This window comes from Buteo buteo, chromosome 16, assembly GCF_964188355.1.
Source record: "Buteo buteo chromosome 16, bButBut1.hap1.1, whole genome shotgun sequence".
Taxonomy (NCBI): Eukaryota; Metazoa; Chordata; class Aves; order Accipitriformes; family Accipitridae; genus Buteo; species Buteo buteo.
Genome location: NC_134186.1, coordinates 30,095,377 through 30,120,814, shown reverse-complemented (window position 1 = coordinate 30,120,814; position 25,438 = coordinate 30,095,377). Strand labels below are relative to the sequence as shown.

Sequence of the window (25,438 nt, the reverse complement as noted above, 5' to 3'; positions counted from 1 at the left end):
ATATTGTTTCTGAAAGCAAAAAAACCAAACCTGTATGTTGAACACAGGTAAATATGTGTAAGTGACAAGCAGGTCTGTTTATACAGGGAAGGAATCAAGGTGTCACTCCGAAAATTACTGTCATTTGGAAAACATGTTCAGGGGCTGACTCAAAACCCACCAATGTCGCTGGAAAGATGCCTGTGGCTTCCAAGGGAGCAGCAGGCATTTCCCCACTACCATTTTGAGCTTTCCATCTGACTTCTGAGGGCTTTGGATCAGTCCCTGGAAAAGTAACAGAATCCAAGCAAACCTAAAGAAAAAAAAAATCCCCTGTAATCTGACCTTCGAGTTCCCTTTCTACAATTTTATTTTCTCCACAAATTTGTAAACAACCTGCACCTACCACTAGAAGAGAGTTGGTTTTCACTGGGGAGTTGAGATTGCACCTTTTAAAGATTTCAACTGAAACGGTCCTAACCAGTGACTCAGGAAAAGGCACCAGGCTTAAGAAGGGCTGCTCAAAACTTAGTAAAGCCAAATTATTCACTTGTTGGTTTGTTTGTTGGTTTTGTTTTGGTTTTTTTAACATGACAAAATTGTATGGCACCCTTGTTCTTATCAAATTGCCCCAGAAACTTGACTGCTTGAAGCTGCTGTGGCAAAACCAGGGATACAATGCAGGTCTTTACCATTGCAAAGATGATTAAAGATTACTCTCTTCCTGCCAGGAGTTCTGGTACTGTAGCACCATCATGCACAGACAGAAAGAACCTGTAACTTTAGTCTTGGTATGCTGCACTGGGGCTTTGCATTATGAGAAATGAAAAAAATAATGGAATTGTGTGTGAATTTCAAGCTGGGAGCAACTGAAAGAGAAACAGGAGCAGGAGTAACATGTTGGTCCAAATCCTATTTAAGGCAAGTTACATTTTTCAGAAAAAAAAAAAAATCTATTTAATTTGAAGAGCATAGCATCAAAGAACAGAGAACATGAGTCCCCAAGTACCGCATGTCAGAGCATCCAAACAGAGCACACACTGTCCAAAGCAGTGAGCAGAACTATAGCACAGGGTAGAGCCAAACCCCTGCATTTGGAAAGCCAACAGCTATGATCTGTCACACGACTTGCAGGCTTCGAGTATCAGCTTATTAGCATGGTTAGTGGAATGAGATGTGAATTTTCAAGGCCCAGCAGTCTTGCACTACTGTATCAAATGGTAACACCCAAGCAGCCCATTCAAATGGAAGAATCCTTGCAGTCTTTGGTGTCCACAATCCTGCAGCTAATGGAGGATGAGGGAGAGCGAGTGCTGCAGGATGCCCATGGCACATGAGCTGATTCCTCAAGGCCAGCAGAAATGCAGGTCATTGACTTAAGCCAAGAACCAGCTCTTGAGTGCTTGAGAACCTCTCTTCTCTGCCTGTATTTTTGGTGCCCCGGTAACCGGAGGACTGCAGAAGCACTAGCTTCAGCCAAGTGTAGTGTATGGTCACGTCGTGTCATCATCTCTCGAGCATCCAGAATACCTCACACCTGACTGGCAGGCAGGCTTCAATCCTGAGCAGAGCTTGTGGCCATGCAGTGACTTACTGACATGGAAGAGCAAGGACAAGAAAGGGACATTCCAGCTGTGGTTTTCTCATCTGCTGAACATCCATGGCAGACAAGAGCACTCAGCTTCTTGCAGACTCAGACCCTCAAGCCTTAGCAATCAGGGCAGATGAAAACTTCGTACATTCCCTGCTGTGCCACACAGTCCCTGCATTGCCCTTAGGTGCTCAGTGGCTGAGCGTTGGCTGTATCTTTTGAGTGGGGCTACCCAAAATCTGCCTCTGCCTTAGGGCAGGGTTTCTGCCTAGCTGTGGAAAGGCCACATCTGCAGAGTTGCCTGAGAAGAAAGTAATGAAAAGGAACAGGAATGTGTGCAGTAGCCAAAGCAGCAGTAAAGTGCAAGCAATGAATCAGATCTCCAGAAACGAACAGAGCCATGTAGTGTGTAGCAGTTGAAGATCTGGCATGAACATATAGCCTAGGAATCTGGGCATTAAAAAAGAAAACAGGTCACAGGGCTGGACTGATGATCTGAAAAAGAAGAGGAAAAAGCCACCATAAAACCCCTTTGCTCAACAGATTAAACTCCCCAGGGCCAGTCAATCAAGGTAATGTGATCTGAGCTAACCACAGCAAGATGCAATAAAAGACTAAGAAAAATGGTGATGAACACACCCAGCCAAGTCCAGCTGAATGGCACAATGGCACAGCTGTATGTTCCAAGTCGATGCCTCAGTTACATTGTAGTACCCTCAATAGCACCTTGCATCGTCATCTGGGCTGCTGAATTCAAGATAATCTAGCTCAAAGAGATCAGCTTTCTGTATAGCTGCCTTTAGTTTGCCTTTAGATTAAGTAGCCTCTCATTTTTGCCACATATTCACCATGACAGCTAGGGCATCTTATTCTGTGGTCTTTGCCCTTAATGCCACTTAAAAAATAACTTCTTGTTAGTGGTTAAGTAATACTTCAAATAGATGAACTTCAGGAGGGAACTAATCTCCAATTGAATGAGGACAGGAGAGGTTTTAAAAAGAACGATAGGCCAAAACCAGTCACTGCAGGAGAAGCATTTACCGAGCAATGATGGGCTGAAAACAGCAGCAATATTTAATCCACAGTACGAGGCAGACGCTGCTCACATCGCCCTCTCCTGGCTTCTTCGTAACCCTCAGGGTATAAATCCTGAAGTACCTGGGTGGTACCTCATCCTTTGGCCCAGAAGATCGCTGCGCAGGCTTCATTGCTTTCAACGGTGGAGTTGTCAATCGAGTGCCACTCATAACACCTAAAATGTGGAGGCAGCCCAGGTCAGATCTTCAGCATGAGCTGATTTCTCCCGGAAAGAGTAAAGGACCAAATACCTCTGGTGTAAATAACAGGAAACATCCTGATTCCAGCCTCCTGCGCTGAAAATTTAACTAACTTAGATATAGAATTTTTATTATCCAGGTCAAAGCCAATTCTCTTCATGAAGGGAGGTGCCCAACCTGTAAAGCAAAGCTGCAGTCAGTTTTTGAAAAAGACTACGTGATGCAGTTGCTTACCGCTACGGAAGACAGCTCTTCCTGGCTTGGGAGATTTCTCCTGTCTCTGTGGTGAAGGGAATGAGACCACAGTAAGATGCTACATGGCTTGAGAAGGGAACCAGCATCCCTGCCCTAGCATGAAGTCACAGACTAAGAGGACCGAAGTGCAAGTATGTTGGATTTTCAGTCCTTTTCATAGCAAAGCATGCAAAAAGAGAACACAGCCTTTCAAAATGTTGAAACTGTAAACTTGGCATTTCCCTTAATCACACAAAGTTGGTTGTAGAAAACTTCAGGTCGTCTTCTCGCTTCACTAACCCTTTAACATTGAACAGAGCCAGCAAAAATTAATTTGGAAAAGTCAGTTAACAAAAGTTAATTTTCATGGCAGAGTTGGTCATTTTTTGCTTTTGTCCAAGAAAAAAAAAAAACAAACAAAAAAAACCCCAGAAGTAGATAAGGTATAAAAAGTAACATGTCTTTACCAAAACTGTTAAGATAATGAAATCGTGCTTTTTCTCTCTGCATTTCTCTGTATGTTTCTTGTACCCTCTCAGAACCACTGACCTGAAGCTTTCTGTAGAGCTGATTGAAATTCCAAGAATTTCACATTTCAAATACATTTTTTCATTGCCTTCCTTTTTTGGTTTGTTTCTTGAAGAACAGTTTTTTCTCTCAAATCTTCAGGACTGTTAGTTTCAACCAATTCTAAGAACAGTTAGAAGAAAGCCGATTTCTAAACCGCACTGGCATTTCCAGAAAAGGAAGGGAATTTTTAAGGCAGAAGTCATCGCACCAACTCTAGTTTTTTTAGTTACACTGTTGTTGTTTATATGTAAATACTGATGTAGCTATAAGCACGGTTGTAAGCATGGCTGCCTCAGTTAATACCAGAGACTTCCCTTATACCCAGCAGAAGGGCTAAGGAATGTTTATGTCAGTTTTAAAAAAGCATGCCATTGAAATGATTTTACATTTTATGATGACCTGCAATCGTATCCCTGGTGCCAATAAGATCTCAAAGGCCTGAGCAGAGCATGGTAAAGCCAATGGAAAAATCTCCCTTGTTTTCAGTAGCCTATGGATCAACCCCTAAACTTTGATTCAGCAGAGACATAAACCAATTTTTAATTTATCACACAGCCTAAGGGAACTAAGAAGTGCTTCAGGGCACGCGACTGTTCAAGCGCTTTAAGTGTAAGCCCGAGAGGTGAACAGCACCTGCAAGAATGCATTCTTACCCTCCTGAAAATGCTGCTGCATTATTCTTTGGCTTCCAGATTTGTTTGCATCCTACTGCAGAACTCTTAGGAATAAAGGGACTTATCCATAGTGTATTAAATCAGTAGAAAAAAGAAGCAGAAGTGTAATCCATTTCATCTTTCTTAAAGCTAGAAGCTTCAAAAACCTTCTACCAAGTTGTCCAAGAGAGCATAATGACATCTTTATATTCAACTAAAACTTATGGCTCCTTAAAAATAGACTGAGATCAGGTGTAGTAATTGAATCTATAGTTTTAGTGATAAGCTACCATGTCTGAAGTCAGTTTTGCAAATTTATAAGTTGTAGACCTTATCAAAAGAGTAAACTAGCAATCTAGATCTCTTCAAATCCCAAGCACAGAATCTGATTAGTTTTAAGCATTAGTTCATTCTCCCCATGGAGATATCACTAGAAGGACTTCATATCACAAACACCACACAAAGAATAACATCAAGCAAATAACGGCATGTGCTCAGTACAAGAAAAGACAACTATTTATTTAGCACAGCGAGTTCAGTCATTTAAGCCTTCTCCTTTGACAAATTTGGTTTCAATCTCGCTTCAATTGAGAGAGGTGAATTTGCTCTTCTCAGCCTAGTTCTCGCTGGACTTTTTTTTTTTTTTTTTCTTCTCAAAATGAAACCACTGCACAGCCTGGCACATTAAGGCAGAACAGGAGGTGTTTGCTAAGAGGATGTCATTTGCAAGTCAGGACTGAAGTGCGTTGCCCCAGCTGCGTGCTTTGGAGCTTGTATGGCATCTATGCTTGGTCTACCTGACTCAAATCAACACTAGACCCACACCTTGAAAAGCGCTACAACACAGTCCAGTATAGTTTAAAAGTGCCTTATTATAAAGCAAGTAGCCCACACGACTATCCAGGGAGGGGAACAGTAATTTTGAGCTTCTAGCACAAACGGGCACATCGTACATTCAGCAGTTCACTAGCCATACATTCTTTGCACTGAGAAGAAACGAGGACCGAAAAGGAATTCAGGTGCTGCATGGCTTGATGCAAATGGCACAAAAAAGACATCACGGACACTTTGTGTGAATGCAGGGGAACAAATGAAGGGTCATCTCCAGGTTGGCTTGTTTTGTCCCTCCCCAGACTGCAGTAATATAAACATATATGTATGTATACATACATATGCAGAATATTCTTCAAGGCAGGGTGGTGTATATACATACACACACACACACACACACACAGAGAGGTGTTTTCCAAACCAAACTGCCAAAGAGGTGGGATACAGGTAGTGGATCTGGACAGCAGATGGCAATGTTAAGTGATCACAGTAAGTAGAAAATCCCTTATGAACAGGACATAGCACGTTCACTGCCTAGGGAGGGTTCGCATGTCGTTACATACCTAGATGATGAGCTGCAGTCCCATCACCACCTCTGTGGTGTGTTTCTGGATGAAATTACTGGCCTTGGATCTGAGTGCTCTAAGGGCAGGGGGGGTTGAAGAGGGACAGAAATGGTTAAGGCCCATGTTGAATGAGAACTGGTTTTCCCCTCTTCTGTTGACAAAGGTTAAGTCACAGAAATAAAAACACTTTAGAAAGTAAAATAGGAGATTCAAATGAAGCAGGTGTTTCTTTTTCCTCCCCTTGTATCTATCTGTCCTGGTCAGGGCAGAATAGATAGACACTGTATCTGTAATGTTGTCACACACTGCTAAAAAAAAATAATCATATGCCAGGGCTGAGAGGGAGGGAACAGACAAGACAGGTAGAAGCATCTCTTGAAGACAGTCCTCCCACTTGAAAACCAAAGTCAATGTCTGAAAATCACCACCCTACTTTGCCAAAACATGAATCAGAGCAGGAGTGACCAACTTCCCTTCCTCATGAGCAATGTAAGCAAAATTTCTCTACAGCCAAGAGCTTTGTGCTTCAGAGATCTGAGGGAAGAGGAGCCCAGCAATAGCCGTCCCCACATCCAAATCCTAGTACTTTGGATACGTTACTCTGTACCCAGTGGGCACAGGTCTCCCAGTCACGAACATCAGGTTCCTGGCAGGACCGCGCTGCAGTTTGCTTCTGGCTTATGCACCCAGATTTCTCTTGTAGGGAACCAGAATGCACGGTTCAGGGTGCAAGCAGGAGCAGGGGGAGCTGGTATGCAATGGGATCTCTCCCCACTGTGGCAAAAGGATATGCCCAGGGCACTGTCAGGGTCTGGGGGCTTTGCAGCACTCCCAGATTCTTAGTGTAGATGCAGCAGCCTCACCGCATCCTCTTGCAAAGCCCTGCCACAGTCACTGCAAGGGACCTGTGCTGGGACTTCTTCTGAGCTGTATTCTCTCTCACATCTCTGCTTTCCAAATACCTTTCCTATTCCTTTGCTATTGTTTGCCCTTCCCTCTCCCCCCCAAAAAATAACCTCTGAACATTTGCAAAACAGGATGAGGGGAAATCAGTTCTCTAGACAAAAGTGGTATTACAGAAACAGCCCACCATGGCCCCTTCTGCTTCAAACCAAATAAATTCTCCAGGTTGCAAGTGACATACTGCTACTAGGAGACACATCCACAATATATGCAAAGAGTGCTTTAAGCTACCAGGATTTCACCTGGGGCTGTAGCACTCGTTCCAAAAACCACTGTGAACCCAGCATGCCCACCCCCTGTCTCTGTACTGGTAAAGTTAGAGGTAGACATTAAACTTCAGCTGCATGCAGCCTGTTGTTCATCAGAAGACAGCATCTGATACTCCCAAAGGCTGTGCACCTTTGGGAATATTTTATGAGCCTTGGGGAAAAGAGGATGACAAAGCTTACCATAGGAGTGTCCAGGCTGCATCAAAAGACCTTTTCTTTGGGGAAGCCACGTGCATTCAGCAGACCAAATTTAGAGGTAAATAAGACAGACATGAGCCAAGAGAAGAATTGCCAGATCAGGTTATACACACCCACCATCTTATGCAGTAATCTTGCCAGAAGCAGATACTGCAAAGACAGTGCCTGAGGAATGTACACCTTTCTCTGGCCCTGTACCCACTGAATTTATACATCCAGGTTAGTTAAAGATGTATGACTAAGGCTCTTTAACTGAACTCACTCCACTTTTTGTCATAACCTCTTGCTAATCATTGCTCCAAAACCCTGCCCATTGGCTGCAACTGCTGCTGAGCTCCAGGCTCTGCAGTTCTGACCCCATCTAATCTCTGACCTAATTTAAAAACAAAATGCAAGGTCTTTTTTGTAAGACTCTTTTGCAGCAGGGCAGCAGACAAGAGTAATCTAATGGAAACTTTCAAAACAAGATCTGCCCACCCCTTGTTGTTAGGGGAAGGGCATCAGCCAATGCACTAAACACCATCTCTTGTTGCCTACCTTCCTTCTCCCCCTCACAAGGTCTGGCTTTAAAGCCAAGGTACTCACCAACAAAACCAGGCTGTTCCTGAAGGCTGGGAATTTGTTTCCATTTCCAAAGTGTGAAGGAGTCACAAATCCCTGCTACCGTCATAGGAGAGAGGTAACAAATCCCCCTAGGACAGACGGACTTCCAGTGCCCTTGAACAGGGTTTCCCTGGTATAAAGCAGGTCAGTGTTATTCTCATGGGGTCCCAGGTCCTCTCTGCCCCTAAAACCAGCTGATGTCTCCCTTTTTTCTACTTTCTCACATACTGAAAAACCATAGCCTTCAGTGGGGAAAAAAGTCAGGTGAAAGGCCTGATCCAGAGCCCAAAGAAATGAACAGAAAGAGTCCAGCTGACCTCGAGAGAGTTTGGACTGAGGCCATAGAATCCTGCAAAGCCCAGCCTAACTTTAGGAAATACTAGATCCAAAACAAAGTCTCTCTATCCCCAAACGCTGCCCATATGACCTTGCTGAGCCATGGGATCCTGAAGGCTGCCTGCCAACATGCAAGAAACCAAGCAGTTGGCAGCTGCTGCCTGCCCAAGGTTGGCATGGGACTTCGCCGGTATCTCCATGCGCTAACTGCACTGTTGGTCACAGTACAGCCCCTCCGCTCACTCCCCCGCTGGCAGCTCAGCCAGAGAAGTGACTTGATGCGACGTCCCAAGTTGCATACTCAGCTCTACCATGCTGCAGTCTCAGCCTCCGCCTGCAGCCAACCTGTTTTCTCTGGGGCGCTTTTGAGTTGGGTTCTTAAAAGTGGGTTGATGAGCAGCAGGTACACAAGACACCTATTAGAGATCACTCTTTGCTGTTTGGGTCAAGGAGCTGCCTTTTGCCTGCAATTGCCCAGTGCTTCCCCTGCCCCAGGGGTGCTAGATAAACACCAGCCCAACACACAGTGACAGGCAAACTGGGTCTTAGCACTAGGCTCCATCTCCCTTTACATCTTCTTTACCACAACCCAACTTAAAAACAAACCAAGCAGAAACCAAAACACAAAGCAGGGACTCTGGATGGGATGCAGAACACTTTGGACTTGAAAACAGGGGACTGCAAGAGAGGTGGGGGTGTCTCCCAGGGAGGACAGCAGGGGAGGGGAGGGGACACCGTCATTTACACCGATCAGGAGAAGCAGTAATCTATACACAGTGGTATAAGCCAAGATATATTACATGAAAGAACACACTGAGTGCATGGAGTTACCCACACTGAGTCAAACTGGCACAGTTGTCTTGAACAAGACTTTGGAGTTGCAGTTGGTGTTTGTTGTTGACCTATCTAGCTCACTTTATATATATATATAGATATGTATAGAATTTTTCTGCATGCATTTGTCTCAAAAGGAGCTGTACAGCTGGGTTGGGTTTCTCATCCCCACCCTATCTCGGTCTTCATTTTTTCCGGGCTAGGAACGCCACTCCCACAATCACAGCAAGCGCAGCCACTGCCACTCCTCCAACGATGATCAAGGGCTTCATGTTGTCGAAGATGCTGCCTGGTGACTCCTCGGAGCTGTTTCCCTTGTGGTCAGAGTCAGGGGACTGGCCGGTGGCCTCTTGTGTCTCCGTAGCGGCGGGGCTGGGTTTCAGGTTGCTGTGGTTGTTCACGATGGCAGCATCACCACCTGCCTTCTTGGTGGCAGTGGCAGGAGCAGGCTGCTCTTTGGGGATCTCCTTCTTATCTGCATTCGTGGCAGGCCCAGGGTTGGGCTTTTCTGGCTTTCCAGAGCTGGGGGCCTTGGCATCAGGTTTGTTTGCACTTCGGACGTTGCCTTTGGAATCCATCCCTACGAGTGCTGCGGGTAGCGACTGGACGCCACGTGCGTGGTGCTATCCCAGCTCTTCTCTTTTGCCCGGCTGCTGGAGAAAGCAGAGGAGCCACCTGAGCTCAACCCCTTGGAGCAGTTGTCTTGGGATGATTCTCACGCTGGTGGTGTCCTATCTGGACATGATACAGCACCTGGAAGAGGAAACAGAGCAATGAGAGGTCACTGAAAGGACAGAGCAAGCCAGTGCCATTCTACCTGGAGGCAACAGAGGAGGACAGAAGACGAAACTGGAAAACTGTTGGCTCGCTCTTTAGAAACTGTGAGTTGTATTCAAAGCATCTACTACAGTGCCTGTACCTGCAAAAACATCAAACAAGTCAGACTGACTATCATCTATGGCTGCCACATCTAGGCTCCGCGTGTAATGAAGACAAGTCCATCCTGGCCATGTGTGTGAAGCCATTTGTCAGTGACAAGATATACTCATGTCCGAGCAAATAAATATTACTTTTCATTTGCTCACCACAGCTCCTTTCCTCCTGGGTAAGGAGAGAACATTTTGATCAATGGGAAAGCAGATCAATAGCTCCTCCCTGCTTGTATCTCGCTCTCTACCCATCTTTTTGCAGCATTATCCCAAGTTAAGTTTAGGAAGCAGTTAATATGTGGTCTTGTGTGATACTCCCCATCCAGACAGGTACTGCAGAAAAAACAGGATTAGTTCCTCAGTTATCACAGGTATCAGAGCTACAAGGATTATTGCTGTCAGCATTTCTGGTGGAGCTACAGAAAAATAAGGCAAGCGCCAGATCCTCAGCTGGTGCGAACCAACGTATTAACTCCAGTGCAACTGCATGAATTTACTGTAAAGCTGGATCTCACAGTGATGGAGAGATCTCGCTCCTGTCTCCTCCTTGCAGTGCATTAGCTGGGCTTGCCTACAGAGTTGAGCAGGACGTCAGATGTACTGCAGGTGATTAGCTGGAGCCATTTTCCCCAGGGAACTGATGAAAGCAGTGAACAGCATAGCCACACCCAGAGAATTCAGCAAATAGACAAAGTGGGCTTCAAAGGGGTACAAAACCACAACAAAACCATCACCCCAGCAAGCCTCGCTAGGCAGCAATCTAGGCAGGGTGAGCCGGGAGATGGGGCTCCCATGGCTACGCCTCTGCACAATGGGAGGAGAGGAGACAGCTGCTGGGCAGCTTGCCATTAGGCCTCCGATGGCGCAGCACCATGTCAACTTTGAGCTTGGGAAATAATGAGTAAACAGGAGGCAGCAGTCAGATCCGAGTCGCCTGCTTTATTACCTCCCTACTGACCTTCAGCACTGCCAGGAGCCTGCTGAGAGCTTTCCGCCTGCTAAGTGAAATATGAGCTTATTAGCTGTCTGGATTTAGAAATAAAGAGGCTCCTCAAAAACCTCTACAGATAGATGTTTCTTCCAAAGCGGCTCAGAGTGCAGATCACTCCTTTAATGACAGACAGGAAGAAGGTCCCAGGGTTGCAGCAATGGTCTGTGCTGCTGACTCTTCTGGGAAACAGGCTAACAAATGTGGTGGTTTAACCTCCATCTAGGAGGAAACGCTGGCCTGGAGGAAACCTACTCACAGAAGTGCCAGGTTTGGGTCCAGAGCAAAGCTGGCCAACATATTACAGCTTGGTATAAGATAGAAACTCCCCCTGCTCCTGCTCTCCCTTGTAAGCCATTGTTTGATGGCCACCATCTTCTCCAATGCCAGTCAACTGGAGTCGACTGAGGGAACTGCAGCACCAAAATCATGGAAGTCCATAGCTCTCATGCTATGCTCACCAGGCATGGTGACCGTGATATGCCATATACTGAAAAGGCTGTCCGAAAGGTTGGCAGTTATCCTAGGAGAATAGTCTCAGCTCTTCCTGTAGCGTGGAGATGGGACAGGCACTTCCAGAAGGCTTTTCACAGGACCTACCTTACACACCTCCCTTAGAGAGGATAAATTTTAGCTGGGTAGTATTTGCTAAGATGGAGCCTGAAGTCTCCAAAAGATGATCCAAGTAGGCCAGTTTTGAAATAAAACATTGAAAGGTGAGAGGCAGATAATCCGCCCCCAGGGTTTCATAGCCAGTGTTAAGCAGGATAGTTGCTAATCTTCCCTTAGATTTTCAATTCGGCCTAACTCCAAGCTCTTCTCATGGAGAAAAAAAAAAAAAGAAGGGAAAAAAAAAAATCAAACCAGCCCTTCACTTGTTTAAAAAACAGCAATCAAATTTCCCTAGCAGCTCTATGTGGGACAGAACTACTTTGGGCGTAAAAAAAGCATATTCTCTTTGACTGCAGCTAAACAATACTTACATTTCTGAGTTTGTGATATTAAACCATTCTGGAGACCCAAAACACCAGCACTGTCCCCTCATACTTCACTGAAGATGTATCATACACTTGGGCTTCTGGTACCAAACAGTCCCAGATACTCACCAAGCTTCAGACCTTCTCTGTGGCTTGGGACTTGGTAGATAAACATAAGGTCCTGGCCTAGTACAAGAATATTTTCCTCTCCTTGCTCATTTTGTAATATTTCTGTAGATACCACCTGCCTCACCTTTTCCTTCCTACTGCCTCCAAAGAATATTCATACTGCTCTGCTCAGTAGAAATCCTATGTAGATCCAGGGTGGAGGCTGCACACAGTCACTCACAGGACTCTGCTCTTCTGGCTTGGGAGCAATTTATCCTCATTTTACATCTGGCGCAATGACGACAAAGAAATAGTAAGTGGAGCCCAAGACTGAAACAGGCTTAGAGGTTAAAGCAGGAAGAGTCAGATTCATCATGTCATAAATATTAAATTACCTGCTTAGTCACTTTGATATCAATTAGCTGGGCTACTCACACACTCTCTAGTATTTGTGCAGTTTTACTGTATGAACCAAGCATTAAACTGCTGCTGCTTTCTCTGGGAAAGCTATGTGCAGCCTATGGAGATGGTAGGGGTAAATCACAGAGGGGGCAAACTGGCCCCTTTGCTGAGAAATGGGGACTCTGTGCAGCTCAGGTACCTCACAGATTATCCACACCCCTCATTGATCAGATCTGGTTTCCAGATTCCTGGAAGCAGGAAAGCTGTTTTTGCTCAGAGCCTACACCGTGCCATGGAGCCTTGTCCCACATCCATGCCCTGCACTGCTACAAACAGTTCATTAAAGAATTTCTTGATTTCTAAGTGTGTTTCCACTAAAAGCAATGCAAGCCCCTCATGCAGATTAGAAAAGGTTTTAAAAGATGTAGAAACCAAGCTAAGCCAAAAATCAGTATCAGCAGTTCTTAAGCATCCACGTGAAAGGGCTTTCTGTCAGTGGCTTTCCATCACTGGAACTAGCCACAGAATTGTCCAGCATCTCTCCAGGGCCTTTGGCTTGGTTAAGCTGATGCTGTCAAACACTGCATCCGAGAAGCTCAAGCACCCTTTCTGCCCCCAACGGCTGCAGCACAGCTACCAGAGCCACTGGGTTTGCATCATGCTGGCTTGCAGCCATCTGTGCTGCCCTCTTCCTCCTCCTCTTGACCCAGGGTACTCTTAGCAGCATCCTCTTCCATCATAGTACTTAACCCTCTTCTGTATGTTATTAGCTACGTCCCAGTCAGTCTCCCTACCTTGGGTATCATCCCCTCTTTCCTTTTGCTGTCCTTCCCCTTTCCAGTCCTGTGCTTTCAAGGGCACGAGCATGTGCTCACCTTTAAGCATTTCTGTGTCCCACAGACTGCAAAGAAAGAAGCTTTCCTCATTTTCAAAAACTAAGCCTGCACATACAGATGTGATGGTTTTTTCCCCAGCCCTTTGTCTCCTCCTCTTCCCTCATTCCATCACACAAAGTTTTTTTCTAATGGCCTGTTTCTCCACCTTTGCTTTCTTCTTTATAGGTCCTCACATCTATTTATTCCTCCCTTCTCTTTCCTCCTCAGTTGCTGTCTCTGCCTGTCTACCCATTCCTCCCCCTCCCAGCTCCCTCTCTGCCTCCCACACAGACAGCAGCACTTGAGAATAAGGTTTTTCGAGAAAGAGGCTTCCTTCCCTCCCTCCTTCCCCCCCATGCTATTTTCTTTGTTTAACAATCTGTGCCTTTTCAGGGAGGTTTTCACTTGCCAGCAGCTAACCAGCTCTCTCCCAGGCTAGGAAGAGGGAGCAGAGATCATGAAACCAGTGATCAAAGAGAAAAAGGAAAAGAAAAGCCCTCCAAATTCCTGCTGCTGCAAAAAGCGGCACACAAGCACCACAGCCCTCCTGGGATGCTTCTGGTTGTTGCAGCTCTCAAGGTCAGTGCAGACTCACCAGCGCAACAAGCTGGCCCCAGCCAAAGCAACAGGGCAGACATAAGGAACAGCTTCCCTTGGTTCCCTGAAGGGCACCTTTTCTGCCTCACCCCCCCAGCAAATTAGCAAATACATCTATTCATCTGTCTCCTGCGTGCGCAGATGAAAGCTGCATCAATCCTGTGCTGAATGGAGCAGATGAGTCATTGCTTTATCGTAACATATCACTGTTAGAAGGTCCTCTTCCTTCTGCAGAGACCAGCCCCATCCCCCGGTCCTATAATCTTCCCCCCACTGTTTCAAGTTGGAAGGAAAAGCCAGCAGCTTTGCAAGACTGAGCAGCTGCTACATTGTTTTGGGGTCTGGGGTGCAGTGAGAAGCTGCACCCCACAGATGTGCGTAGGGTCACAGCAGTGCTAAGCACAGGGCTCATACGTAGGGTTTTTCTCTCCTTCAATGAAAAGCAGACCATTTCCATTGGGTCCTCAGCTGCCACACTGATAGCAAGAAAGAATTAAACCAACACAGCAGGATTATGTATCTGAATTTATACTTGCAACAAAGGTCCATCCACACACTCCAGGTGTTCTCCAGCTGAAAACAGCAGTCTCCAGAATAGCTACTGACTGTCTCTGACCTATAGCAATGCCATGCAGAAAGAGCCAGAGATGGCAGAAAAGACCTTGTATATCGTCAAATCGTCTTCCTTACCCCCTAATCTCCCCTTCACTTCTTTGTCATTCCCACCTGTCTGGAAAAAAGGCATGAAGGTTTTCCTTTGGGGGGCAAAGAGGTGAGTTATAAGTACCAAAGCCCCATTCACTTCAGTAGCATGGCCTGTGTTGGTTTTGGGCAAAGAATTAAATGGGTCCCTATTACTAGGCAAGCATTAATGCTTCCTCCTGCCTCAACTCCACTATCAGCCCCCAAACCCCTTAGACTGAAGCAGCTGAACCATGGCAAAGACCATCCCACAACTCCACACTGCTTGAGCCAGGCATGGTAGCAGTCTGCTTAATTCCCATGGGCTGGGGACAGAGGTCATCTGCAAGGAGACAAGGGACACAACAAAGCCTGCTCTCAATTCCCTTTGAAAGGACATAGCTGGAAGTCAGTGAGAGTTGAAAGCACTCAGCGGTGCTGGAGGAGATGGCTCGTGCCTCTCAGGACCAGGCCCCTCCTTCCTGAAGCTAAGGGAGGACTTTGAACCTGAGAACACAACACCCAACACAGTCCTCCTCATATTCTTCAGTCAATCGCTCTTACACCACCACAGTGAAAGGTTTTCAGTGTCATGGAGGAAGAACGTACACTGAATACCAATTAATTTCAGGTCCCTTCAGCAGGTTCTGTCTCAGCTGGCACACTTGCATTTGGCCATTTAAGACCAAACTAGCTTTCTAAGGGACAGAAAATGGCCCTCTTCTCAGACAGCTTCCCTTTGGTGAGTGCAATTTGCACCTGCCAAAACTGGCTCACAGGATTGAATTACCATCACAGATTCAGGCGCTGGCACCAGCTGGTGAAGAGCAGGTAATTTTAGACTTAAGTCTGCAGATTTTGTTCCTGTGGCAGTCTGTGCACACAAACAGAAAATTAGAATTTGGCCGCTTCAGAGAGGCACCTGAAAACAATAACTTCCTGGAAAAGGGAGAAAGAAAAAACAAAAAAGAAGTAGTGTTCTGACTACAAAAGGTAAGCCAGCTATGAGCTGAAGTGACTGGAACCAGGCTTTTAGAAATTGGGGGTGTTACTGGGGGTATCGAGTGCTGTCACAGGCTTCCTACATGACCTTTGCACGTCACAAACTCTCTCCTTGAGTGGAAATCAATACGATACAGGGGGCTGAACTCGCCAATGCGAGACCCTCAGATGCAAGACAGTATGGTCATATGGAGTAGTACCATCACCAGAGAAGTCTTAACTGAAGCGGTCAGAGGAAAATCAGCTGGAGCACACGGCTAAGGTGAGTTCATGATGTGCTGAGGAAAGTGCCAAGTAAATGGTAGCTTGTTCTGACAGATTTAGGCTTCTCCAAAGAGGTCTGAGGTTACTGGCCACAGGGCAATGCCAGTTCATTGCCACTTGTCATTTTATGGCAAAAGAAATAGGCTGCAATCAAGCACATTGCCCTGGAGAAGTGATAATTTCAAAGAGCCACAGGCATAGGGTTTGGGATGTCCCTCCTAAGATCCTGAGGCTTAAGACCATTCCCACATCCCTTTCTTCTCCCAAAGATTAGCAAATCTCTCCATGCACCAAAGTGCCTTGGAAGAGAGTTAAGAAAAGGAGGGACTGTGAGCACGGGCTGAAATGAGCAGACTGCAGGAGGGAGTGCAAGTGCTGGCTAGCTGAACTGAACATCATGTAAGAAACCATCAAAACCCATCTAAAAAAAAAAATTTAAAAAATCAGGATTTGTCCCTCTACAGCTGCTAGCTGAAGGCAGGGCTGGAATCACACTTCTGAGTTATTTTAGGGTGGAAATGAGAATCAACTTGCTGACTCACAGCCAGGCTAGCCCTACTTTTCCCCTATGGTATTCACCTTAAAAAAAAAAAAAAAAAAAAAAAGTCAGTGGCTCAAACGGAGCACCTCCACTGTCCTTTGAGGATATCTGCCCATCAAAGAGTTTGTATCAGTCACCAGGGCATCCCACCACTTCTGGAACCCAAGGAGAATCATCAGTCAGTCATGTCTTTTCATTTATGTAGCTCTGCTTCCTTTTAGTATCTGTTCACCCAAGCTGTTCGGTATCTTCTGTCTCTGCCTTCCTTTCATTTGGCCACAGAAGCCCAGCTTCACCAGACTGATCTCCTCAGATGCGCTCTTCCATTTCTGCAGTTGCTCCTGCAGCCTTGCCCCTGCTCCAGGCTGAACTCCACAGGTGCCTGCCCAGACCCAACAGTTTAGATTGAACATCCCCCTATCTCTTCTGGAAACACCTTGCCTGAGATCCTAGGATCTCATTCACCTCTTCCATGCAGACAGCTCATCCTTAGCCTGCAACCAGGCTGGACGGCTGGTGCAGCATAGGGAAGGAATAAACAGCAACTGATTTGTGGGAGGCTGAGCTCATGCAGCAGCTGTGCTCAGTGGGAAATGACGAGGCCTCATTTTCCACCTTGCTCATTAACTTGTGCACACAACAAATAGACCTTTGCTCTCCATAAAGAAATACTGGTCTGTGCCAAAGGTGGCTGAACTGTTTTTCTCTGGCACAGCAGAGGGAGATCCTTCCCCTGCACTCTGCCCATCCCACGGGTGCCGGCCAACAGTGGTCATTACAGCTGGTCAGGCTATTCATGCTGGAGAGGGCTTGCATGTGGCATTAGTGAAAAGAGATCAATGGTAGGCAAAGCCTAATGTTTTTTTTTTCCCCCCACTGAAGTGGGGAGCTGCTGATGGCTACAAGGGGGTCAATGCTTAGGCTCTTGACCTTCTTGTCTAACCCCTAAGTAACGCAGCTTGGAGGACCAGACAGTGTCCTTTGGAAAGTGTCCTCAGGGGTCTGTGCCTGTTTCCTCTGCCCTATGGCGAGTGATCCATCAGGGCTGTAAAGATTTGTGTTCAGTCCCCTGCCCCAACCCAGCCTCCTTCTGCAACTGAGCAGTGTATTTTGTTTCCCAGTGCTTCAACTCCCCATTTCCAATGGGGACAAATAGCAGTTCTCCCCCTTTCTGAGCTGCTGGGGGAATAAACGTGTTAAAGGCAGTGAGATGCCAGGCAAGCACCTAAGGTAAGTGACGGCAGAGTAGTCTGACTAAGCCTTTTCCCCCCCCATCTCCAAGAAGTGCTGTGAAGACAGATGAGGTAATGCAGTGCCTCTCAGTATTACCATAAATATTAAAACAGCTTTACATAAGGAGCTTGTGTTCGTTCAGCTGCTGTGGGCAGCTCCCCAAGGAGGATTTTAGCTCCCTTACAGTCTATTTTGGCCCCCCCACCCCTGACGCAATGCACAGTAAATGTGATAAAACACAATGCAAGCAGGAGTTGCTTGTGGTAGGTGCCTTTAAACAGCCTCAGTGCACCAGGATCAGGCTGTGCTGGGAGACTGCTGTGTTTGCCAGCCCTCCCAAAGCCAAGCCTTGGAGACAGCAGCACCAAGTTACAGCAACCACTGTTGACCCACTTCACGCTGATGAGATATTTATGAATCCTTTTCCCAATCTGTTGTTTGCTACTCCCCACATCCCTCCCCCGGCCCTGGATTAAACATTTCCCTCTCAAACAAGCCCTTTGAATCTTGACGTGGAGAGAGTCAGATGCTGAAAGTATTTTAACAGGCAGCAGCAGCAGCTTCAAATTGCTGCCACAGGGGGACATTTGCCAGCAAAGCCTCCGCTCCATGGTTGCGTCAGTCCTGCGGCTGCACCGAGAACCAACGCTCTCATTGCCTGTCCAGCTGGTGCTGCCAAGGACCAGAAGTGCCCCCCACACAGCCCCCAGAGCGTGGCCAGCCTTGCAGGACCCTACCCCTCATTCCCTGTGCCGCCGAGACACGTCACCTCTCTCCTAGCCTGGGTGATGCATCAGTGCTCAGAAGTTGGGTTATACCTGGCACCAAGGCAAGGTGCGGGAACAGGACAGGCTCCTGTAGCCCAGCAAAATAGGCTTTGTCTTGCATACGCATAGGGAACGGCTGTGGGATGCAGACCCTGGGCACCCCGGTGGGCCACCAACTGCACAGAGATGGGGCAAAGTCCCAGCTTGCAACACAGGTGCCAGTGTCCTCTCCAGAGGCTGCCCTGCCACAGCCCAGCCACACTCCCCGTACAGGTGACACAGCATTTCGGAGCCCCGCAGCCAGCCCCGATACACCCCCCACCAGCATGAGCCCAGAAAAAGGCTAAATAGCCTTTTTCTACATCATGACTTCTGCAGGAGATGACATCTGAGCCAAGTGTCACATCTGCAAGCCACGCTTGTCCTGACCCCAAAGATCTCGCTGGGATGGACGTGGCAGACATTTTATTCTTGGAGAGATGGAGGCGACATTGCAGAGACACACGCCATACTCCTGCCAGGGGCTTTACTTTTGTTCTTTTCTTTTTGGAGCCCGAAAACACAGCTCTAACCTACACTGTTCAAGCACTCTGCCTGTACACAGCCATGTACATAGCAAGAACATACTCCACATTTTTGTTCTGTTGTCTTCTCTCACCCTGTGTGAAAATGAAGCAATAAGAACTATGAGAAAAGGTAAACCTGACTGACTCTGCCCTTAAGCCCGCAGCATCGAAGGAAGGACAGCTTGCTGCTATTTCACCCTGCCCTTCAGCAGACCCACAGCGAGCCCCCGTTGCACGTTTCCTGCTGCACCGTCCGCAAAAGCTCCTTCCAGGGCACCTCACGGGCACAAACCCGGCCACCTCTGCAGCAACCCAGGCTGAAAAGCACTTGCAGTTCACTTCAGCTTCCTGCCCACAGCTCTATTAAAAATAGACAGGCTGCTGCCAAAAAACCCCAACCAAGCCCACTCCTTCCCTCCTGCATTGGAGGGCTCACCACACGCAGTCCCAAAGGGGCAACTCATCACCCAAACTCAGCGTTGCCTGGCACCCTGTGCTAGTACGGACACAAAACCAACACAAACCTCCTTCTCATGCCTTACTGCTGCCCCAAAACATAGCAGAAATCAGCAAAGCGTTACCACAACAGCCTGGGGAAATAGAAGATTTTTATCTCAAACTCTCCAGTGGTGTCAATCACATGCCCTGACTGATGTCCGTAGGGGTGGGCACTGAGTTACACCAGCATGGACCCACCAGCAAGAGAAGTCACGCCTGGCAAGGCTGTACAACCTGCCTGGTCACCTGCTCAGGTGCCACCAGCCCTCGCCATGCAGCTGGACCAGCTGCACTCTCAGCCACAGTTTACAGCAAAACCCTTTCTAGAATTAAAAAGAATCTGAAAATACTGTGCTGAAAATTACATTGGAAATATCTTTCTGCTGCAAAGCCTGGCTTCTCAGGATCGTAACACAGTGCAGGGTCCCCCAAAAGGGGACTGTCACAACTAAAACAATTTCAGAGCACCTCACTTTGCTGTGCTGTCCTAGCTTTAATCCTGGGTTTGAGCCCCCCCTCAGACACAGAATCAAATACTCTTTTTTCCACTTGATAGTTCCTTTTTTTGTAGTGGAACAAGACTGTAGCTTTTACCCTTCAAGAATCACGAGGTGTTAGATCTTAAGCCTCTCCCTGACAGGACTGAGCATCACTCACCCCAAGACAGAAATTTAGGGCAACAAAGGAAAGGGATTTCAGCCAGTATTACTTTTTTCCATGGCAGCTATTTGGCAGGACACCAGACTGAAGCACTGGAGTAGTTTCAACGGGGGGTGATTCAGGAGGTGCAGCGGAAGGTGTGCACAGGCAGCAACGTGAACCACAGAGCCTTAACCCACAAGCGTGGCATCTGGCAGGCAGGCATGGGCAGATATCTGGGTGTACCCTGCGTCCCAGACTGCTGTGCCACCCCTGCATGCTACCCTGGGCACCTCCTCCCTTCTTGGTTTTTGCCACACTCAGCATTTTGCAAACACACTCATTTTATTTCTTTATAATGCTTTTCCAGCCCTCCCAGAGCCAGTGATTCAATACCAGCAGCTCCGTGGCACTGGGGACAAGTTGCTGCACCAAAAGGTGGCACGTCCCTTCCTGGGGACAGGCTGGCACCTCCTGTAAGATCAGAAAGCAGGGCACCAGAGCCCAAAAGCCCCAGCAGAAGCTGGCCCAGCAGCCTCCTGTTGCAGCCCTGCTACTGAAAAGGTAATTATCACCCTTCCAACCACCGCTTCATAGCTCAGCATCTGCGACACCCCCTCCTCCATCACGTGGAGGTCTGCACCACTTTCAGCTCTGCTCAGCCATTCTCCCAGAGAGCTCCTTGCTCCAGGAGCGAGGTTACTGCCACCCCCAAAATGCTCAGGTCTCCCCAGGGAATAGGTAAGTCATTCCCCACAACATCCAGCCTAACACCCAGGCTGGGGCCACAGAGCAGGTCTCAGTTCTCTGCTCAGCATTGGGTCTGCAATGCCATCTCAGGAATAATGTTGTGGCAGGGTCAGAAAGTGTTTCATGCCTCCTTTCTGCCTCTTAGAGAAGGGTGTACAACTCATTCCTTTCCACCACAAAGCCCTACTCTTTACACTGAGCCTGCCAGCACTTGGGAAACTGCCTTAGCCAAGAGGGCAGATGTTTCCAATTTGGGGTGCTGCTCCCCAAGAAGCTAGGAACTACTACCCAGATGCAGAAGGTTGATTTCCTTTCTAACAGATCAGTGCTTTTAGGGCCCCTTCCTGACAGTCAGCAAGTTCTGTATCTCTCAAATGCAACAGCCACAAGCAAAAAAAGATGAGGAAGGATCATCTCTGACACAGTAAAATAGCCCCAACCACTGCAGTAAGCAGCAGCAGATTTAACAGCCCTCTTCAGCTTATGGGCATCACAACTAATCCATCCCTTCTGACCAATGCAGGACTGCACCAGGCTTTTGTGGCATCACCCTCCCTCGTGGCTCAGCTGTGGCTGGCAAAAAGATTACAGAGGCAATTCTGCATGTGCAGAGCCAGGTCCTGAATCTGACAGCCCACAGATCTGCAGGCACCAGCCTGAAAACTGTTGCTTTGCAGCTGAAATGTAAGAAGCCACTGCAGGCAGACGAGGGACCAATTCAGCACAAGGCGGTGACCTCCCAGGGAGGCTCCTGGCATGCTCTGGGGTAAAGCCCCTCACTTACTTTGTACAGCAAAACCAGGGTGCTCGCTCTCCCTCCCTGCAGAAAGCTGGAGAGGATCTGGGGGAAGGACGACCAACGCACCTCCAGCACAGAAATGCTTGCTCAGAGCTCCATCCCTCCCATCTGCCTGTCCCCATGCCCAACCAAGGATGGGGAGAGTGTGCCAGGGTGTTCGCCAGCCCCCAGTCCTGGCAGCGTGCCAGCGGAGGGGACGGATGCAGAGGGACGAATATCCGCATTTAGGGGAATTCTAGATTTTCTTCCCCTGTCCTGCCACAATATCACAGGGTTAGAGGCTGGTGTTGGGCACCGTGGCTGAGAAAGGAAAGATGGAAAACGCTGAAGGTCAAACCCGTGAAGGTCAGACTTTTGGAGGTCAGTCCTGAGATGGAGCAGGAAACTCAATCCAGCGTAGTCCATCCTCCCTCTCCCGACAGCATCCTGCCCAAGCCCCACCCAGGAAAACGGGGCTGCAACACGGAGGGCTTCCTCCTCTTGCCCCAGTGCCAAAGTTTTGCCAGGCTGACCTCGATTCAAGAATAAAAATCCTATTCCTCCCCCACCCAACCCCATCAGAAGCTACCAGATGGTCAGAGAACTAAGCAGGAGCAGGGACCAAATCAACAGGTCTCTGCAAACATACAGGGCACGGATGAATATAGATGTGCAGAGAGGCAGGGACATCAGACTGAAAAGCCCAAGACATCCTCCCCCTCATGCATTTCATCCCTGGGAGCACACACCTTGAAAGAGCAGCCCTGGTTTAGTGTCCTCTTCCCTCCCGTTCATTTGGTGCTATCTTCTCCCTATAGCTTAAAATAGGCACTATTGCCTCTGTCATCTCTCTCCATTTTGAATTTTTGCGGGGCAGATTTCCCTTTGCAAGCTCCTTTCCAGCACAAGGCAGGGGTCATATCAAAGGATATCCTTTTGATATCAAAGCCCCCCTGCTTCACAGAACAACCCCCAGCTCCTTCTTTGGGAAATGTGAAGGCTCACAGCCAGGGCTGCTGGCTGTTCCGAGCTGTGCTTGCCTCCCGCCTCAGGATTGACAGCAATTAAACAGAGGCATTAAACCCATCCAGAGTGAAGGGTAAACAAATACCACCGCCCGTGCAGACAGGAGAGGAAACGCAGCTGGAAACCTGATCAAAACCTTTCAGGGAGGTGAACAGGCTTTCCTGCCAAGGCTGGAACGTTTCAGCTGGGAATGCCGCTTCCCCTCCGCCCTCCCGGCCGCCCCGTTTCCGGCACATGGCCGGCTTCACTCCTCCATGCTCAGAGCCGTTTTGCCTCCAGAGCCCTTCTAAAAAAAAAAAAATAAATTTTTAAAAAATCAAACCCAGCTCTCGATCCCAGGGCTGCTGCTTCCCCCTCGCTGAAGCCCGGTGGCAGCTGGCAGTGGCCAGCCCAGCTCGGATCAGGCAAGCACAGCACATCCCGCAAAGGCAGCCGAGGAGATCGCAGGTACGGGGAGGCAGCGGGCAGGCAGGCGGCAGGCAGGCGGCAGGCAGGCTCCCACGCACTTGGCGTTTGCGAAAATGCCTTCTCTGGCTGCCTGACCTTCAGGGAGCAGAAGAGGGGATCTGGGGTGGGAAGGGAGCTGCTCGGGGCCAGCCATCCTCACTACGCTCGTTGTTTTGGGTTAAAGAAAAAGCACTGTCGCCTGTTAACAGGGAGAGCTGCGTGGGTACGTGCTCCCGAGCCGGCCGGCGTGGCAGCCCCCGGCCTCCATCCCAGGCAGCTGCGAGGAGGCAGACACTCACCTTGACCAGGTAGATCCGCGTCTCTATTTCGCCATGTCACCTTGAGCAGGAACGCTGCACGTCGCTCCGCCGATAGCTAGGCACCCCCGGCGGCTCTGCCCCCTCGTCCCCCCGGCATGCACGGAGGAAAGCAGCAGCCCTTACCTTCTGTCCTCCGGCTGAAGGAGTCACACCTTGGGAGCTGGCTCTTGCGCAGAGAGGAGGGAGGGAGGCAGAGGAGGTGGGGGGGGGGGGGAATTGGGAGTTTCCCACAATGCACCTCTGCAGACCGCATGAAGATGGAGAGCAGGGGAAGGGGGGGCTGACAGCGCTCCAATCCGGAGGGAAGGGCTGGGAGTTTTGGGGGGGATGGACAGGATGCCCGGGGGGGCCAGCAGGGTGGTTAAGGCAGGCCAGCTGCATCTCCATATCCCGTTATTTGGGGCTGAGCCATGGCTTGCTGGCTCTGCGATTCGGGGCTGTCCCTGCAGCACTGAGCCCTCTGCCTGCTCCTCCAAAGCCTGCCCGGGTTTGCAGCAATTATAGTGAATATAGCCACAAAGGAGGGGGTGGGGGGAACACACTGGGGAAAATGGGAGGGGGCCCAGCCTGATAAATTGGGATGCTTGTGTGTAGACAAGAGGAAAAAAGGAGTATGCCCCCCCACCCCAGGATAAGGGATTTCTGAGCACGACAACCCCCCAGCAGCGAGTTAAGGAGTGGCAACTTGTCTTGCCAAGGAGAAGCTCTGCACGGCAGAGGGAGGAAGCTAAAGCGATGCGCCTTCAGGTAGTTTTGTGCCAGCTCTGCTTCCCTTCTCCCCAAACCCTCCCTTGTCCCAGCGGGCCAGGGTCTGACTCCCCTTACAAAAGTCCTGCAAGGTCCGTGAGGGGCTGCGGGCAGCCCAAGGCCAGCTCGGAGCTGGGCACACAGCCCAGGTCCCGCTGCGGAGCGCTGTCAGACATCCAGCCAGGCTGTGCCAGACACACAGCCTCCTCTTTAGCCACACCGGTGCTTTGCAGCACCTTGGCTAAAAGCAAACAGCCCTCCCTGTCCCAGCCTCACCTCCTCCAGCCAGGCACAGGTCTCAAATTCACACCACTCAGGTCAAATCTTGCTTGTACCCCAAAGCGTGGCCAGGTGCTGGGACCGTCTAGGGCTCTTTTAGCCCAGTTTTCTCAGGAAATAAGGGCTATGTGATGCTTGCCCACCTTCCTCCATACAGTTACTTGGCACCCACTGACCAGCTTCATGTGATTTTGTAGAATCTTTGTAGTGCGGTGTACACCGTGTAGTATAGACACACTACGGAGATTATATTCAGAAATCCATGAGAAACAACTTTGTCAGCTCAGCCACTCACAGAATAGCTCACTTTACTTCTGTGGCCACTGTTTTTCTCCCTCCCATAAACAGCAGCCAAGTGACACCTCAGTCACAAACATCGTCAGTGGAATAGGGCAGAAACTCCAGAGAAAAATCAGTATTTTCTTCCCTGACCCTCTCTGGCTCTGCCAAACTGCCCACAAGAGCTAAGGCAGTGTGTCTCACCTATGTAAACATGCTTAAAAATATGTAGGCTGCTTAAAGTCCGCTGTAAAAAAAAAAAATCTGCCCATGTTTGAAGGCAACTGCAGAAGACACAGGAGCTGGATGTGGGAACCCCAGTCTCCCAGGAAAGGCTGTGCTTTGAGGGGCTGGTTTTGGATGCAGCTACCAACACTCCCTTGCAACAGGGATGAGCAAGGTTATCTTGATGTAGTCCTTGGCTTCAGAGCCTGCTTGGCTCAGACAAGCTGGCACAGACAGCATTAGCTGTGGCTGATGCTGATGTCCCCTCTGCTGCTTGTCTGGTCCCACGCTTAGCAGTGCCAGCCCTCCCCACTCTTTTAGGGACTTGTGCCAGGCACAGCCAAGACCATTCAGTGGCTGCAAACAGCTGCTTCCCCTTTCTGATGCCTCCCAAATCTGCTGATTTATTGACAGCAGCAGAGAGGGGCTAAGTTTCTGCAAAATTGTGAAAATCTGTGATTTAATGCAGGAGAAATCGCTGCAGCACCCAAATCGCTGCTGCACCCAAATTGCTGCTCCCAGGAGCTGGGCACAGGACTCATAAAACCTTCTTGCCACTTCTACATCAGGCAGAAATATCCTTGGCCTCTGTGCCTCCCCTCAACCCAGCAGGAGG

The 25,438-nt window shown here is 48.6% G+C and overlaps 1 protein-coding gene across 1 annotated transcript in view; it reads right to left on the bottom strand.

Annotated features, from left to right (window-relative positions):
* Positions 1 to 4,679: 4,679 nt before the first annotated feature.
* CEND1 (cell cycle exit and neuronal differentiation 1) overlaps positions 4,680 to 25,438 on the bottom strand; it is a 34,199-nt gene continuing 13,440 nt past the window's right edge. Inside the window, exon 3 of the mRNA XM_075048477.1 lies at positions 4,680 to 9,657. Within this exon, the coding sequence (XP_074904578.1) occupies positions 9,090 to 9,482 (393 nt within the window). The 5' untranslated portion in view covers positions 9,483 to 9,657 and the 3' untranslated portion in view covers positions 4,680 to 9,089. The remainder of the gene's footprint in view (positions 9,658 to 25,438) is intronic.